Source organism: Myxocyprinus asiaticus, chromosome 47 (genome assembly GCF_019703515.2).
Source record: "Myxocyprinus asiaticus isolate MX2 ecotype Aquarium Trade chromosome 47, UBuf_Myxa_2, whole genome shotgun sequence".
Taxonomy (NCBI): domain Eukaryota; kingdom Metazoa; phylum Chordata; class Actinopteri; order Cypriniformes; family Catostomidae; genus Myxocyprinus; species Myxocyprinus asiaticus.
This window is the reverse complement of record NC_059390.1, coordinates 5,711,503-5,730,691: the sequence shown is the minus strand read 5'-3', so window position 1 is coordinate 5,730,691 and position 19,189 is coordinate 5,711,503. Positions and strand designations below refer to the sequence as shown.

The window sequence follows — 19,189 nt, the reverse complement described above, 5'->3', positions numbered from 1 at the left end:
AGCCAGAAACAACAGCATTCACAATATTTGACACCACTTTAAAGCCTCAGAGGGTTTTACAACTCCCACATTCTTGTATGGAGTCAAGAATAGATGCATTTGAGTCATATAAATACATATTATAGTTATTCTTAAAATGAGCTAAAACGTGCTGATCGTAGGTCAAGTTTCACTGAATGGAGGTAGTTTGGGGCCTCAAGTGGCAAAACTCCCAGACCAGAAAAGAATTCTGGATTGAACTGAGTCAAGTGTTGGCAGCTGTAGCAAATCCAGAAATACTTTATTAAAACTTTAGAAACAGCTGCTGAAATCATGGAAACTGACCATTTGGACAGCGAGTAAACTTTTGCTTTTTAAAGAAAGTGTACAATATTGACTGGTCTCTTTGGAAATTATGTAGATTCTATCATGTTCATGTAAAACACATAACATGATAATGATTGAGATGTCTCCAGCTGGGTTTGGTCTTTCAAACTACAGGAACTAATTATTGTTGCGGTTGTATGTGGTACCTCCAATGATGATTCATCCCTCCATTAACACAGACTAAGATGTTTCCACCTCTCCTCCCTTCTTTCCTCCTTTCAGTTAGTCTGTGCTCTTTTTTGAAGTCATGATTGATGCCTCTGACCTCATGAACCAGAGTATGTATGACTGATCTGTATGCCAGCCAACCACAAAGCCTGATGGCATTGATTTCCCCTTTAGATCCCTCCCTTTTCTCTGCAGGGATTATTCCCATGGCAACGCTGGTGGTCTGTAAGGTAGCATTCTCAGAGGTGGTGTGATAGACCTTCACCAAGCCCTGGGAGTGAACTTATTCCACTTACCCAGACAAAACTTTTTAAAGAAAACTAATAGCAAAATGTTGTTTCCTTGCCAGACATCTTTTAAAGTTTGCAGAGTTTACTCGGGAGGAAAAAAGGAGACAGCCCAAGGACAGAGAGAAATGAGAATAGAAACTGAAGAATTAGAGAAAGAATTCCCTGACTAAGTCTTTTTCCTAGTTATCAGACAGAATGGTGCAGGAAATCTCAGGCTCCAAAACTGTTGTCTGGGGTCTTTGTCTTGTAGCTGAAATGTGTATTTTTTTTCAGGTAGGGAACGCTTTCCCCTATCCCAGCTTAATATACAGAGACAATTATATAAGCCATTTGTAGGTTGATTTCCCCGTAAAAGTGTAAGCATTGTGTCACATACGTTTGAGTGGCGCAACAGTGACTCAACCAATAATGTGTGTTTGGGGGTATTATCAGACATTTTTGGTTTGTAGAATAATTTATGGGTTACAAATATCTTTGTGAGTAGGGTGTTTCTAATACAATACAATTTGTTAAAAAATATTTGCTTTTCCGTGATGCTGCATCCATGCTAATAGGTGTCAGCATAACAAACAAGACTGCTGTTGTATCATCTAGTGAAAAAAAATTGCAGTGAGCTTTTCAGTGCTTAGGATTTATCCTAAGTTGCAATAGAGTGCGACAGTCTGATTCTGAAAGTAAAAATCGCATTAATTTTCTCCACAGGCGAACTGATTTTTAACAATAACCTATAAATCCTTAAAGACAGACCTTCCATAAACTCTGAGGTTAATCGATGGTATATGCCTCTGTTGAAGGCATCAGTCTGTGTTATTTCAATAAGGTACATTTCAAAATTTCAGTCTGCGTGTTTAATAGCAGAATTTCTGGTGAATGTTACATTTATATAGCACTTTTCTGGCACTGCACTCAAAGCACTTTACATAGTGAACAGGGGACTCTCCTCAACCACCACCAGTGTGCAGCATCCACCTTGATGATGCGAAGGCAGCCATTGTATGCCAGTACGCTCACCACACACCAGCTGTTGGTGTAGAGTAGAGTGATAGAGCCAATTCATGGGAGGGGATTATTAAGAGGCCTGTGATGAGGAGGAGGGTGGGGCTGGGCCGTGACTACACACGGCCAGCCCCCAATTGGGCTAATCAGCCGAGGAGAGGGATAAATGTGGCGGAACGCGGCAGGTAGGGAGAGAGAGAAGGGCCAATTGGGGGAATTTGGCCAGGACATCGGGGTTACATGCCTACTCTTTACGAGAAGTGTCCGTGGATTTTTAATGACCACAGAGAGTAAGGACCTGGCTTTAACATCTCATCCGAAGGACGGTGCCTTTAATAGTATAGTGTCCCCATCACCACACTGGGGCGTTAGGACCCACATGGACCGCAGGGTGAGCCCCCGCTGCTAGCCTCCGTAACACGTCTACCAGCAGCAACCTTAGTTTTCCTCAGGAGGTCTCCCATCCAGGTACTGACCAGGCTCAACCCTGCTTAGCCTCAGTGGGTGACCAACGAACGTTACAGGGTGATATGGCTGCTGACGTAAGATAACTGCAGCCAACAAAGTGTGCCAAACAAGCTTAACAGCCCCTGTCCACGTCCATGACACACTGTGAATGATGCGAGCAAGTCGGTCACCCTACACTCTCTATATTTGCATTTATTTTATTATTTTGCAACAAACTTAAAATGTATTGTTTCTGTACTTAAAATCAATAGTTCTATATTTTTCTTTTTTATTTATGTCATTTGCATTGCTTCGTGGGATTTTTCTGTAAGTATTTTTCAGTAAGTACACAGTCTTGTACCTTTTTCTTTTTGTCTAGTTTTCTAAAAACTTATTGCTTCAAATAAAAATGTGTAATGTTGTGATTCCAACAAGATCACACAGGAAGTTGGCATGTTGTTTCTGGGAGTTCCAGTACACTAGGATCGTCCACATTATGCTGACACATTGACAAGCGGCATCTCCTATCAAACTTTTTTGCATCAGCTCCATCACGTTTACCTTCCCTAGGGCTAGGGGTGCGACCTAAAGCGTGTTGCATCAGCAGCGAAGGAGACCCGGGATCGGATCACACTTCAAAACCATAAAGTAATTGTGTTTGCATAATCAGTTACAAGCGCGATTTGGATGTTGCATTATTCCCTGTAACATTACATTTTTACACCACTAATGGTTAGGTTTAGGTTTAGGGTTTGGGTTGGATGAGGTACAGTATATAAAATATGCATTCCTATTCATTGTATTACAGCCTGTATAACTGGAAACAACTCACATTTGGCGCCTCTCCGTGGACTATACACCCAGAAAATGGAGCTCACACTTGCTCATACACACAACAACACTTAACGCTTCACCACTGGGGGCAGTGTTTTGCAATTCAGTAAGCACAGACTGATTTTAGATAAAGAAAAGTCAAGCTACCATTTCTGATTTTACTGTGAGATCAGTCTTGAGATTCACCTGAGAGCTGGTTGGTTTGGTTTATGGCTTAGAATATGGCTTTTGAAATCCCTATGGAAACAATTAATGGTAAAAATTATTTCGGAACCAAGACAGCTGAAAAAGTGGGCGGGGACTTTTGCACTCTATAGTTTCCATCCATACAACCATAAACATAACAAGGTGTCTATGCTCCATGAAAATCGGTGTCCAAAGATATGAAATTCAGACATCTTTCCTTCCTTTCCTCCCTCATCTCTTCTTCTTCCTCTCTTCCCCATCCTCCCCTTTCATTCCTGTCCCAAATCTTTCCCCTATGGTCATAGCCTTGCAGAGAGGTCTGCGCTTTGTGAGTTATAACCGGCGGGTGTGATGTTGTTGCTGCTAATCTCCTGTGAATGAGTGTGTGTGTCTGTATCTCTCTCTCTTTGTGTTTGTGTGTGTGTGTGTGTTAAAAATTCAGTATCACTAACTCAACAGGGTCTTTGTGGTTAACGGTTCCTTGACAGCGCTGAAGTACCGTCGCTATTCACAGTAATGCAGATATATCAGCCTGCTCGCACTCATGCTCAGTGACTGTGCTGGAGTGTTAAGTACATGACACCTGTAACAGATGTTGCTTGTCAAGGTTTTTGGTCTCATGTGTTGTGTTTATAAAAGTAAAAAAAAAAAGCCTATGCTCTAGAGATGTATAGACCAAAGAAAGGTGAACAAAAGAACTGTCACACAACATGTTAGAAGCAAAATGGGTGAATTCATTCACAAAGAACATTCATAACAAAAAATATAGACTGTATATATTTTTTATATAAAGAAAATGAAGCCTGTGTTAGAACCATTAGGATTTTTTTGTGCTGTGACATTATTCTCATGATGAAGCATTTTGCAAATTCTAACCCATATTCATTACTCATCATCACAATCAAGAACAATGATGACTCTCATTTCTGTAATACAGAAATGTAAAATCGGTCCTGACAAAATAAGTACTTTTATTCAAATCAGCATATGTTAAAGGCAGTATGCCAAATGTTTCCATGATGCACAAATACTTCATTTAAACAATATATCATTACTTTTTGCATTATGGCAACGATACTTAGATTTATTTATTTATTTGGCTTTACAGTAATGAGACTTTGGCAGCAATGTCACAAATGCAAAAAAAAAAAAAAAAAAAAAAAAAAAAGAAATGCTTCTAAAATAGGGACTAAAAATATAATTTATTATTTTTTCTTTTGATTTTGGAGTGAAATATGATCTGCTCTTGATAATCTTCTTGAGTTTGACCCACATTGTAGGCTATTATATTATTTTATAAATTCTAGGTCTACACAAATGGTATCTTAAAAATGTTTTAAATGTACACTAATGCCTGTGCAAAGGCAAAATCTATGTTTGTGATTTTCTTCAGAAAATCTGCACCACACACACACACACACACACACAGAGATGTGTTCACAGCAGACAGCTGACTTCTCCTGTCACTGATAGTTGGTGTTAACAGCACTAGTTGACACATACAGTGTGTAAAGCTCTTGGGATCACGCAGTGGCATTAGGTTGACCAGAACATACATCCTGCCAGCTGTCAGACGCTTCCTTTCTCTTAATAGATTACTGTCATTTGATCTTAAAATGTATGTGTGTGTGTGTGTGTGTGTGTGTATATATATATATATATATATAAACATACACACACGCACACAATGGGGGTAAAAAGTTTGGAATAATGTACAGATTTAGCTCTTATGGAAAGAAATTGGTACTTTTATTCACTAAAGTATCATTCAACTGATCACAATGTATAGTCAGGACATTGATAATGTGAAAAATTACTATTACAATTTAAAAAAAAATAAACTACTTCAAAGAGTTCTCATCAAAAAATCCTCCACGTGCAGCAATGACAGCTATGTAGATCCTTAGCATTCTAGCTGTCAGTTTGTCCAGATACTCAGGTGACATTTTACTCTACGCTTACTGTAGCACTTGCCATAGATGTGGCTGTCTTGTCGGGCACTTCACATGCACCTTACAGTCTAGCTGATCCCACAAAAGCTCAATGGGGTTAAGATCCATTACACCCTTTTCCAGTTATCTGTTGTCCAATGTCTGTGTTTCTTTGCACACTCTAACCTTTTCTTTTTGATTTTCTGTGTCAAAAGTGGCTTTTTCTTTGCAATTCTTCCCGTAAGGCCTACACCCCTGAGTCTTCTCTTTACTGTTGTACATGAAACTGGTGTTGAGTGGGTAGAATTCAATGAAGCTGTCAGCTGAGGACATGTGAGGCGTCTATTTCTCAAACTAGAGATTCTGATGTACTTATCCTCTTGTTTAGTTGTACATCTGGCCTTCCACATCTCTTTCTGTCCTTGTTAGAGCCGATTGTCCTTTGTCTTTGAAGACTGTAGTGTACACCTTTGTATGAAATCTTCAGTTTTTTGGCAGTTTCAAGCATTGTATAGCCTTCATTCCTCAAAACAATGATTGACTGATGAATTTCTAGTGAAAGCTGTTTCTTTTTTGCCATTTTGACCTAATATTGACCTTAAGACATGCCAGTCTATTGCATACTGTGGCAACTCAAAAACAAACACAAAGACACTGTTAAGCTTCATTTAACGAACCAAATAGCTTTCAACTGTTTTTGATATAATGGCAAGTGATTTTCTAGAACCAAATTAGCAATTTAGCATGATTACTCAAGGATAAGGTGTTGAAGTGATTGCTGCTGGAAATGGGACCTGTAAAGATTTTATCAAAAATAGTGATGGTGCTGTTTTTTTACATCAGTAATGTCCTGACTATCCTTTGTGATCAGTTGAATGCCACTTTGGTGAATTAAAGTACCAATTTCCTTCCGAAACAGCAAAATCTGTACATTATTCCAAACTTTTGGCCCAGTGTGTGTGTGTGTGTGTGTGTGTGTGTGTGTGTGTGTGTGTGTGTGTGTGTGTGTGTATATATATATTATATTATATACCTATATTAGTATTAGCTATTTAAAAAAATATTTTGTTAGTGAAACCATTTAATAAAATGTATAATATTTATTCTTTTACCTAAGATATACAGTGTGCCAATATTCTAGTATTGAGGGAGAAAAAAAATACATATCCAGCCACCGAGTCCTTGAATGCAGATGTCATCATAGGGGTGATTCACGGGTGACCCATCCCATGAGTACGAGCTCACAGAGACACACACTCAAGGAGAGGGGGACGAAGCTATTGAGGAAGAGGTCACGGTAAGAGGAGAGGCGGTGGGTTACACGGCACAGATGGGGCTAAAATAAGCATGCTTTATCTCTGGAAATAGGAAAAAATAAAAAACTTACAGTAAACCCTTCCTCCCATCTGTCTTTATTTATGTGGTATATCTTACATAGACTTTTGTGAAAGGAAGTCTTTTAAAGAATTTAGTGGCTTTTTGTCAATGTCTAAACTGTAAAATCATATATATGAAAGTGTTTTCCTAAAAGTTGATAAAATTAACTTTCAGCAGATATAAGTAAAAATACATATTTTTTCTCTTCCAGGAAAACAGACTGTAACACTTCTTGACCACGAGATGCTTGACCACGTCCTCGCTGCCACATATCCCCACCGCCCACCTCAGGCCGGGGCAGCATCCGGCCTGCCTACCACTCCCCCCCCATTCCTGGAGAGGATGTCGGTGACAGCCATCTGCACCCCCGGTCTGTGGACCACCTTGAACTTAAACGGCTAAAGAGCCAGATACCAACGGGTGATCCGCACGTTGGTATCTTTCATGCGGTGGAGCCACTGGAGTGGGGCGTGATCGGAACAGAGGGTGAAGGCCCACCCCAACAGGTAGTATCGGAGAGTGAGGACCGCCCACTTGATGGCGAGACACTCCTTTTCCACGGTGCTGTATTTAGTTTCCCTCAACGAGAGCTTACGGCTAATGTACAGCACCAGGCACTCCTCCCCCTCCACCACCTGCGAGAGCATGGCCCCCAGCCCTCTGTCTGAAGCATCTGTCTGTAAAACAAAAGGGAGAGAGAAGTCAGGTGAATGTAAAAGCGTCCCCCCGCAAAGTGCGGCTTTAACTTGCGTGAACGCCTGCTGACACTGCTCCATCCACTGGACCGGGTCTGGAGCTCCCTTTCTAGTGAGATCAGTCAGCGGGCTGGTGACGTCCGAATAATTAGGCACAAACCTTCTATAATCGCCGCTGTCTTGTCAATTTGGGGACGCACCTGCCCGTGGCCCAAGTGGAACCCCAGATACCGTACCTCCACCCGCCCAGTCGTGCACTTCTTTGGGTTTGCTGTGAGTCCCGCTCGGCGCAGTGATCTCAGAACCGCCCTCAGATGTTGCATGTGCCACTGCCAATCATTGCTGTAAATGATGATGTCATCTAAATAGGCAGCAGCGTAAGCTGAATGTGGTCTGAGGATTCGGTCCATGAGACGCTGAAACGTAGCCGGGGCTCTAAACAAACTGAACGGAAGTGTCACAAACTGGTGTAAACCAAATGGTGTGGAGAAGGCGGTTTTTTCACGGGAAATTGGTGTCAAGGGGATCTGCCAATAACCCTTCGTCAAATCCAATGTCGAATAAAATCGAGCAGTGCCCAACCGATCGAGCAACTCATCAACGCGAGGCATTGGATACGAATCAAATTTAGACACCGCGTTGACTTTCCTATAATCCACACAGAACCGTACAGACCCATCGCTTTTAGGCGCTAGAACAACTGGGCTGGACCAATCGCTGTGGGATTCTTCTATTACCCCCATATCGAGCATTGCATCCAATTCTTCCCGAAGGATTTTCTTCTTGTGTTCGGGTAATCGGTAGGGGCGGCTACGTACCACGACCCCCGGTTCGGTCTCGATGTGGTGGTGAATGAGGTTTGTACATCCCGGTAGAGGGGAAAACACATCCGCAAACTCCTGTTGCAACCTAGCAACCTCCGCAAGTTGACTCGGTGAGAGGTGGTCTCCGCAGTGACCGGGGTGAACTGTTTATGTTTTGAACTCACCTCCGGTCCGAGCTCCACCTTCTTGGGAACTACCGTAGCCAACATCACAGGGACCGCCTCCCTCGACAATTTCAGAAGATTGAGGTGGTATATTTGATGTGCGCCCCCTCTATCGGTTCGTTTAACCTCATAATCGAGATCTCCCACTCGTCGTGTGACCTCAAAGGGTCCTTGCCACTTGGCGAGTAATTTAGAGCTCGATGTGGGAAGAAATACAAGCACTTTATCTCCCGGTGCAAATTCCCTTAGCTGAGTTCCTCTGTCATACAGTCGGCACTGTCGTTCTTGAGCTTGGAACAAATTCCCCTGTGTTAGTTGCCCCAAATTGTGGAGTTTTGCTCTAAGATCAAGAACATATTGAATTTCATTCTTACTATTTGAAGGTCCCTCCTCCCAGGCCTCTCGCAATACATCAAGCACACCACGTGGGCGTCGCCCATACAGCAGCTCGAATGGGGAGAAGCCAGTGGAGACTTGCGAGACCTCTCGTACTGCAAATAACAGGGGGTCGAGCCATTTATCCCAATTTCTAGCATCGTCGTGCACGAACTTACGAATCATGTTTTTGAGGGTTTTATTAAATCGTTCCACCAGGCCATCTGTTTGAGGATGGTACACGCTGGTGCGAATTGATTTAATACTCAACAATCCATACAGCTCACGTAGTGTTCGTGACATAAACGTTGTGCCCTGATCGGTGAGGATTTCTTTCGGAATCCCCACCCGGGTGATTATTTTGAAGAGTGCCTCCACAACACTGCGTGCTGAGATGTTGCGAAGAGGTGCTGCTTCCGGATATCGCGTTGCATAGTCCACTAGGACTAATACAAAGCGATGTCCGACGAGGTCCATTCCAATTCTCTCAAAGGGGACCTCGATCAACGGAAGAGGGCACAATGGCACTTTTGGGGTGGCCGGTGGGTTAATCAGCTGGCATTCGCGGCATGCCACACACCACCTGCGGACATCGCCGCCAATGCCCGGCCAATAGAAGTGGGCTATTAGACAGTTCAGTGTTTTCCTTTCTCACCATGGGATTATAATGAGCTGCCTAGAATACCATTTCCCGACGGCTCTGTGGTATCAAAAGTTGGGTTGTATCTTCTTTAGTCTGAGCATCCTGTGTCACTCTATACAACCGCTCATTTATAATTGCAAAATAGGGGTATGAAAGGGTGATGTCAGGCTGGAGTCGTTGACCATCAATGACTCTCACTTGGTCGAAGGTGTGTTTGAGGGTCTCGTCTCACGACTGCTCCAAAGGGAAATCCCCCTCAGGGAATTCCCTGAGAAGGGGAGGAGCTGCAGCCTCTCCCCCTCTCTCGTCATTATGACGTGGAGCTGTCGAGGACAGCCCCGGCTCCGCCTCCCCTGCCAGAGCATCGCACATTGCACATCTCCCTAATTTCATACAGGACCCATCCGCACAAATTCCCTTTAATAAAACTCTAAAGTCAGGCCAATCAGTCCCCAAAATCAGCGGATGGGTGAGGCGGGAACTAACCGCGGCCTCCACTCTATGCTTTTTCCCCCAGAATTTAATTGTCAGGGTCACCACTGTATACTTATGAATATCCCCGTGCACACATTTCACCCTCACTGTTTTATTTGTGCCCAAAGCCTCGGGTTGAACCAAGCGTTGGTGGATAGTGGTTTGATTACACCCGGTGTCCACCAACACTTGGTGAGTACCTCCCTTGACACTTACCGGTATCTGGTATGCTCCGGCCGGTCGGGGGCAGCCTGCGGGATGTCAGAGACCTGCACCACCATCCCCAGCTCCATCAGAGGGCACTGATCCCGGAAGTGGTCTGGGTCCCCGCACCTCCAGCAGGCTGGCCCAGGCGCTATGCCCACACTTGCATCGGTGGGCTCCCCCCTGAGGGGGAGAGTGGCGGGGCATCGGGGTAGGGGAAGGTTTCGGAAGGTTTTTCGGTCTCAGTGTCTGAAGTCCTCCTCTTCAGACACTGAGACCGAACACTGGCGGTGTGGCTCTTTTATGCCGCTCTCCCCGTGCTCACTGAAATTAGAGACAGGTGTTAGACATAATTTAGCTCGGGTGTAAGCGCCCTTACCACTTTCTCTCTCTCCGGAGAGATGCTTGACCACGCCCCCGCTGCCGCACAGACCAAAAATGTTGATGACTCATGCTGCATTCACTCATTTTGCCCAATCAAATGCTCTCTAGAATATGAATGTCCCTCCCCTTAACCTACTTCTAACTAGCAATAGCAAGATGCAAATCATGTTGTTCATGGTTGTGACATACTGTAAACTAAAGGCACCAGTCCTTTGATATGTCCAATCTGAGACTGACTTTAATATTTAGTACTCAGAGTGTTTTTTTCAAGATATTGTGGAAAAGTGCTTCAACGGAAGAAAAGAATACCCACACAAAACGAATGATGAATGTGTTGTTTATGTTGACGTGGTAATGCTTTGATTAAAAGGAACTGTTATTATTTATTTGGCTTTTTGTTTATTCCTGGTGAGCGTTGAAGTAAATATCGTAATTGGCAGGTGGCTTGTTGAATTAACATGTTTTTCTCCTTCCGTAGGTAAAAGTAAATGAGCAGAGTCGGTTGTCACGAGAGTGTTTCATATTGATAAAGACGGATCTGTGGTGCCACATGGTGCATTTGTCAAGAGCCCCAGAGGCAAAGTGCTGACAAACTGAAACTTTGGAGGTACTATATGCTTACAGCCAAAATCTTTCAAGAAGTTAATTTGTGAGTTTGTGTGTGCACAATCTGTATGTTTGTTAGTTTGTAAGTGTATATACTTTCTATTAGAACTGAGAAGGAGCTGTGTATAACACTAAATTCTGTATGTTTCTATTCTGCTGATCATATATCATAATTTCAGATGTGTGTGTAAAGATTATGGTCTCAATTACAGCAACTCCCATCTTAATTCTCTAAAGACTCTAGCTTTGTTTGGAATAGCAAACTATTATATACTCATACTATTTCTGCTGTATATACTGTATTATGTGTACTTTGAAATATGCAAATTTTCTGAACAATGTATGGAATACGGAATAAAAATTAAGATTTTTTGCACAAAATTGGAGTAAAAATATATCTATTTTTTATTCTCAAGATAACTGGATGGCACTGTTTTTTACTGTGTGAATGATTTATCATTGCATAATACATACTGTTTCACATATACAAAAGACATATATTCATGTTTTACAGGTCTACATCCGTCTGAGGCTGCAAAGCTGCGCAACTACCTGCACTTTCGTGAGCCAGTTAACTTGAAGAAGAAATCCATCTTGGAAATGGCTAAAATGAACCCTGCTCTCGACTTCCTAGATCCTTTGAGGGAGGACATTCCCAACGATAGCAAATCTAATCTTTCATTACCATTTTGCATTATGCTTTTTTTTTTTTTTTGTGATTAACATTTTTTATTGATTCACACAACAAACAAAGAAAAGCAAAACATATATATATACCGAATCAACATTTAACCCCTACTACCACCCCTCCCAATCCCCAACTCCACCCCGACCCTTAACAAACACCTCTGTGGTCACACATGAGCACATGCACACACACACACACAAAAACATAAAATAAAATAATCACACACATAAATAACCACCTCTCTGTCCACTGCCCAACCCCGAGAGCCCTCCAAGAACACCAAATATTTGCCCCATTTCCCAACAAACAAATCCAAATTTCCCATTCTTCTAGATGACCCTTCTTAGAAATCCGCCACCCTCCCCATCTCCGAGCACCACTCCTGAAATGGGGCACTCCAGCTGACTTCCATCCCCTTAAAACAACTTGTCTGGTGATAATGACACTGGTTAGGACCCAGTTTTTTATGTGTTTATACCCTTTATTGATGACCGCCCCATTGCCTAAAATAGAGATTCTGGGGCATTTTATTGCCCAATACGTCACACATAAAACTCTGAACCTTCAACAAAATTCTTGGATCTTAACACACCATCAAAAATCATGGGTTGTGTCTCCAACTTCTGACTAGCATCGCCAGCAGGTGGGTGTGTCTTTAAGACCAAGCCTATACAATCTAGAGGGGGTCCAATAGAATCGATGTAAAATCTTGAATTGCATAAGGTGCACCCTTGCATCTCTAGATGCAGACTTGACGTTTTTTTTAGAATCCTAGCCCACACTCCTTCCTCCAATACCATGTTTAAATCTTTCTCCCATAATCTCTTTATAGAAGTTAAAGGTCCGTCCCCAGACTCTGAATTAGCAGGGAGTAATACACTGATGCCTCATGACTTTTCCAAAAGCAGTAATCACCTCTCCCAGAGTATCTGCCGCTTTAGGGTGGTGTATGCTACTCCCAAAAATAGTACAGAGCAGGTGTCGTAGCTGTAAATACCTAAAGAACTGAGGTCTGGGAATTCCAAAATGGTGAACCAAATTTTCAAAGGATCTCAACACTCCACTCTTATATAGGTCACTGAGTGTATTCACCTCCCTCACAATCCACTCTGACCAACAGAAAGGGGACTTATTAATACATAATTTTAGGTTCAGCCATATGCTTGAGGCAACATTTAATTAAATGTCCGAATTAAACACTCTGGACACTTTTGTCCATACCAAGTGCAAATGCGAGATAACGGGTTGTAACTTAACTTCTCCGATTAGTTTGATAGAAAGGCTTTGCAATGGCGAAATAGGGGCAAGAATTCCTGTTCAATACAAAACCAGGGAGGGGCTCTCTCAGGTAGAAGCGACCAATGAGCCAAATGTCTGAGACTGAATGCATAATAATAAAACAAAATCTCAGGTAGGCCTAGCCCACCTTTGTCAATCGGCCTATGCAATTTACTGAAATGTAATCTGGGACGTTTACCGTTCCAAATGAAGGACTTCGCTATGCTATCAAATTGCTTGAAATAAGTGAGGGGGATATCTATAGGGAGAGACTGTAGCAGGTAGTTGAATTTTGGAATACAATTAATTTTAATAACATTAACCTTCCCAATCATAGATAAATGTAATGAAGCCCACCTGCCCACATCGCTTGAAAACTTTTTATTATAGGGTCAAAATTAAATCACTAAATCACACAAATTTGCTGGGAATAAAATACCCTGTTTGGGCCACTGGAAGGGGCCCGGCTGAAAAGCTGTTACCGACTGGGCAGTATGCTGTCAGAGCCAAAGCTTCGGGTTTAAACCAATTAACTCTGTATCCCGAGAACTTAGAAAAGGAATGAATAATTCTGTGGAGGCAAGGCATAGATCTAGTAGGGTCGGAGATGAATAATAAAATATCATCTGCGTAAAGCAAAAGCTTATGCGCCACACCTCCCGCCACCACCTCTGGAAAATCATCCTCCTTTCTTATCGCGGCTGCTAATGGTTCCAGGGCAAGACAGAACAATATTGGGGAAAGAGGGCAACCCTGCTGGGTGCCCCTATCCAGAGTAAAATAATCTGAAATTAATCAATTTGTTTGTACCACTGCTACCAGGTGTCTATAAAGTAACTTAATCCAACCAATAAAAGTATTCCCAAACCTGTGCATTTACAAAATCTTAAAAGATAATCCCATTCTACCATATCAAATGCCTTTTCGGCATCAAGTCATATGGCAGCGACCATAGTCTGATCATTTACCACTGACGACATGATATTGATGAAATGCCTAATGTTATCAGAAGAGCTACGGCCCTGAATAAACCCCACCTGATCTATATGTATAAGAAATGTCATAACTTTACTTAATCGGTTAGCCAAAATTTGTAACAATATTTTAACATTTAGATGGATCAGGGAAATGGGACAGTAACTCTTACTCTCGCTTGGATCTTTGTCCTTTTTAAGAATCAGACTGATCCGGGCTTGCGTCATGGTTGGCAGAAACTTTCCAATCTTTAATGATTCCGTATAAACTTCTAGCAAAAGTGGAGCCAGTTCTGTAGCATAAGATCTGAAAAACTCAGCAGCAAAGCCATCTGGCCCCGGAGACTTGCCTGTAGGCTAGGCCTTAATTACCTCGCCAAGCTCCTCCAAGGTTATCTCAGAATCAAGAGACTTTTTTTGCTCAGCCGTCAGTTTTGGAAGTTCTAATGGTTCCACAAAGTTTCTAATATCCTCATCAGTAATCGAACACGTGGAACTATGGAGATCAAAATAGAATTCTTTAAAAGCATTATTAATATCAATGGCTGAGGTAAATATTTCACCTCCAGCACTGAGGGAATGGTAGAAAAAATCTCTCTCTGTTTTCTATATCTAGCCAGAAGTTTTCCTGCCTTGTCCCCTGACTCAAAGTATGACTGTCTTGCCCTCAATAGCCAAAACTCCACCTTCCTTGACAAAATAGTGTTATATCTGTATTTCAGTTGGGTCAATTCTCTGAGGCCATCAGACGACATTTGGCGCTTCAGCTCTGTTTCGGCACTTTTAATATTCCCTTCCAACTCCATGAGTTCTTGTGCTTTGGATTTTTTAGTGAATGAGGCATACTGTATGATCCAGCCCCTAAGAACCACCTTAAGTGCCTCCCAAGCCACGACCACAGAGGATACTGAGGACCAGTTGGTCTCCATATAAACATTGATTTCAGCCTTTAACATTTGTTGGAATTCAGGATTTTGCAAAAGGGATACATTAAAGAGCCAACTATATGATTTCCTTTTCTCCATATGCGGCAACACCTCTAAACTCACCAGGGCATGATCTGAGACTAAAATGTTTCCAATTGAGCAATTAACAACAGATGAAATGAGGGACTTAGATAAAAAAAAAAAAAAAAAAAAAAAATCTATTCTAGAATAAATCTTATGGACTGATGAAAAAAATTTACAGTCCCTACCAGATGGGTTAAAACGTTTCCACATATCTGTAAGACCAAGATTTTTACACATCCTGTGAAAAATGTTGCTCTTGGGGGCTTACACTCTTTTGCTTCACTATGATCAAGGACTGAGTCCATCAAAAGATTAAAGTCTCCTCCCAATATTATATCATGAGGGGTGCCAGCGGCTTGCAACATCCCTTCAAGATCTTGACCACGTAAGTGTCTTTTAATGTCTCCAGAGACCGAGGATTTTGAATTCTTTGACATATTGTCTTCCTAGAACAGTTATGTAACCGAGTATATCGAATCTCACCGGTTTATGACATTAATAGTGTTAAAACTAGCAAAGTGCGCAGAGCTCGCCGTTCACACGTCCGAACCTCGCATGGCGCCACGCGACTTGCGTGATGCTTAATTCTTTGTGCGGTTTTATTTCCAGGCACAATATTCTTTCTTGAACTCGCAATGACATCTTCCCACCCTCAAACCTTGTAACGAAATATTTGCAGTAAATCCCAACTCCTCTTTTTCATTAGGCATTTTTACTGTAATTCAGAGGTGAACAACACCTGTTAACACCACTGCACTACACAAAAAAAAAAAAAAAGGAAAAAAAAAAGATGCTGACATGCAAATTGCTTTTTTTAGCCAGTCCATATAGTGGTGGGAAATAAGATGAGGGTGTAAGAATCCTAATGACAGATATGATTTGGCAGCTGTCTAGGCTAAACCAAGGGAGACATCTTGGGTGTTGTTCTGCAAACTATGATCCCGTTGTTCTCGTTCCTTACGCTCTTTTTTTTTATTCTTTCTGAGAAGCATTTGAGCGATTGCCATTTCTACATCAACAATAAATCAGTGTTTCCCTCTCATACATCATGGTTGCTCTCTGACGTGTTTGTCAGTTGGTGGCAACTAACAAAAAGGTTGTTCAGAAAAATATTCTTTTGTGGTCTTTCTACAAATTGGTTTGCTCGCAAGGTTGCTGAAAGCTATTCATCAAACACTCTTCATGAAGCTTTGCCCATTGCTTGACCAGGCTACAGACCAAATACGGATTGTTTAACGTTGATTCAGCTGTAGAGTTCCTAGTGGAATATCTTGTTCTGCTGATTCTGAATCTTAACCAGATGGAATCATGAGAGCATCAGTTTGAGCCTTAAAATTGACAGAAAACACTACTTTGGCTTATGACTTTGGTCTTTATCCTTGGATTTAGATGCATCATACAGCACTCAAAACACGATTAAGACCTCTTGCTGGATGTGAACTTAAACTGTAAAGACAGACAACGAAGGAGAAGTCTGTAATCACCCATCAAAGACTACATAAATTAGAGGACAAAGAATAATGTCCTCAAAGGGAATATCACTATCAGACTCAGGTTTAGAAGGCAAATGCCACTTTGTTTTACAGTAGAGAGTTTGATGACCCGGTCACCCAACTGGAGATATGCCCAGATTTCAAGTGTGTCAGAAACATCTCTGCTGTTTCGTTAAAGGCGGTGAACTGTCCTTCTTTATTTCTCTCTCTAAGGGATGGCTGCTCACCAGGCAATATCCAGCTAAGCTGATTTGTTTCGTCTTTGGAGACTTAGTACTCTGAAAAAGTAGCTGGCTCAGGCCTCAGAAAGAGGGGATTTACCTGCCCTGTTTAAAACTTTGCTCTTTTTCCACATGACCAGTCAGGTGGAAATAACACAATATGGTCTCTAGAGGTTCCAGAGGTGAACAGGTTCGTCTGGATGCCTCAGGTAGTGGGTAGAGTATACTGGGAAAGAGCTCTCTTGATGAGTGCTATTTACCGCCCTTTGCCTTCTCTCAGGTTTCCATGAATGTGGCCTGGACAGGAAGATGTGGGGAGATTTCCCAAGAACTTGGAAATGAAGAATGTGTTTTATTACCGCATAAATTTGAGCCAAATATCACTGCAACAAATGGGTGGAAGCCATTCAATTTAATGATGATGGAAGGCTCCAAACTGCCAGTCTGTCTACCCTAGAGTCCGAAGCTATTGGGAATACCTGTCTCAATACTTTGGTGCTTTGGGAGTCTAATTGCCACATATCATCTTTAAAATCTGCCATTCCGATTGCTGCATTGCAATGGCAATGCACTCCCTTCACCGTTTAGGGGTGTTTCTTCAACTTTGTGCATTTGCATGACAGAGGGTTTGATTTCTTTATGAAAACGAACAGATTTCCAAGTGGTTTTTTTTTTATGATATGAAGGTCACATTAAACTGACTTGGAAACTTTTACCAGGCCTTCATAATTTATTTTTGCCACTTTTCCAATGATTTTTATAAATTGAGTTTTACTGTTTTAACAGACCCAGTCTTTCAAATTAAACTATGAAAAGCCATATAAACAAATGATTACATGTTTAAAACTATGACAACCTAAACAAAGAGCAAAATAAGCTATTTCAATATTTATTGTGTAAAAATGATCCCACAGTTGCGGTAACCTTTTCACCACACAAAACAATTTGCCTCAATTTGTTTTTTTCCCCTCAAAGTTAGTGTACTTTTTAACCAAGTCAAAAAAGGGAAAGTAATGTTTTAAGGAAAATCTCTTGGGGTGAAAAAAAATCAAGATAATTATCACTTATTTTATTGAGAATATAAATTTCAGAATAATTTATTGGACCTTTTTTTAATTAAGCTGTAATTTTACCATATTAGGCAGAATGTGTTTAAATATTTAGTTTTGTGTATTATTTAGGATAAATAAAATGTTAGCTATGAAATTAGCCTTAGCAAGACAAAAGGGGTCGGGCATTTTATTTAAAAAATGATAATGTAATTTCCATCAGAATCATTCCCACCACAGAATTCTAAACACAAAACAGAATTTGAGATGTGCTGGAAATGAGACCGTGATGGGAATTTTCATGACTTTTAGAAACAATTTTACATAAATGTCCTGTGATGCATGTACATACACTGTTGGACATTTTTAGTAGACAAATAAAATAAAAAAAAGTTTGAGGGAGTCACACTGCTAAAAGAAGGGGTGTCTGACAATGGACATTACTGTTGTTGACATTTAAACTATTAGGTTAAACCAAAGTCTTTCTAGCAAGTCAGTCCACTGTCGGTCATCTTTGGAACATTCTAGGGAGGCTATTTCCAGTCATGCCAGTGCAGCTCCTATCTGCTTGAATGGGAAACACAGAAATCTACAAAATGGTTGGTCAAGATTACTAAGTACATATTTCAAATAAGCAATAAAATTTGACAACACTGAAATCATAAATTGTGCTTCTTTAACTCATATTATGCTAAAAAAAAAAACAATAATAATAATTCCCAGCTTGTATATCTAATGTGCATGCATGCATGTTCTGAAGTTGATTGACAGGCGATGTATGTATATAAACAGGATTAGCTCTTTTACCTGTACCTGACTTCCTTTCTACATCCGTTTACCGTTGGGGCCTAGAGTTTCTTGGTTTGACGTTCCAATTTCTCCCATTCATTTTAATAAAAATGGTCCGTCTCTGCTAAACAGTCATTTGCAGTTGATGTTCAGAGCTGCGATTCACACACACACACAGACTTCATTGGCATTGAGTTTTGTGGTGCTGGGTGCAAGCCAGTGCAGCAGCTGGATGCGGGGGCCACCCAGACAGAAAGACCACTGAACGGCTCTTCTTTATGCACTGCTATGATAAAAGTCATCCCTAACTTAGCCAACTCTGTCAACAAATGTTCTTCTCTCCAGATTTTGTTCAGCATGTCACATTATCTGAGTCTGGTTTTTGACAATGCTTCCTGTGTTATGGCTAATAATTCACAGTCAGTTTATGTAAAGTCATTTCTCGTCTCATTTTCTCTTTGATCCATTAAATGTAGTCTGTTTCTTGTCCCAAATTGTGCTTACAGTGTGTGTTCTTCCTGGAGGGTCATGGAGTCTACAGTTTGAGCAGGGAGGTACCGTGTGTGTATTACGCAGCCTACTCTGGCTGGGTCTCACCTTCTACCACATTCCCCAGACCCCACAGCATGGATACATCTACATGGGAGATGGACTTATGAATCTTGACCTCTCTTTCATGTTATAGCAGCCAAAACACTTAGCACACTCCCATTTATGTTATAT

At 41.4% G+C, this 19,189-nt stretch overlaps 1 protein-coding gene across 1 annotated transcript; it reads left to right on the top strand.

Annotated features, from left to right (window-relative positions):
- Positions 1-613: 613 nt before the first annotated feature.
- On the top strand, positions 614-19,151 carry LOC127436582 (radial spoke head protein 9 homolog). Its single transcript, XM_051690852.1, has 4 exons — positions 614-644; positions 10,966-11,007; positions 11,479-11,623; positions 18,989-19,151. Exons 1-4 carry the CDS (start codon positions 614-616, stop codon positions 19,149-19,151), a joined length of 381 nt encoding a protein of 126 aa, XP_051546812.1.
- Positions 19,152-19,189: the final 38 nt, after the last annotated feature.

What these genes read in the sequence shown, in the direction of transcription:
- LOC127436582 (XM_051690852.1), top strand. Translation starts at nt 614, where the DNA reads ATGATTGATGCCTCTGACCTCATGAACCAGA. An exon ending in CTCTGACCTCATGAACCAGA is followed by an intron (nt 645 to 10,965) that starts GTATGTATGACT and finishes GAAACTTTGGAG; the next exon opens with GTACTATATGCTTACAGCCA. An exon ending in TTGAGGGAGGACATTCCCAA is followed by an intron (nt 11,624 to 18,988) that starts CGATAGCAAATC and finishes TGTTCTTCCTGG; the next exon opens with AGGGTCATGGAGTCTACAGT.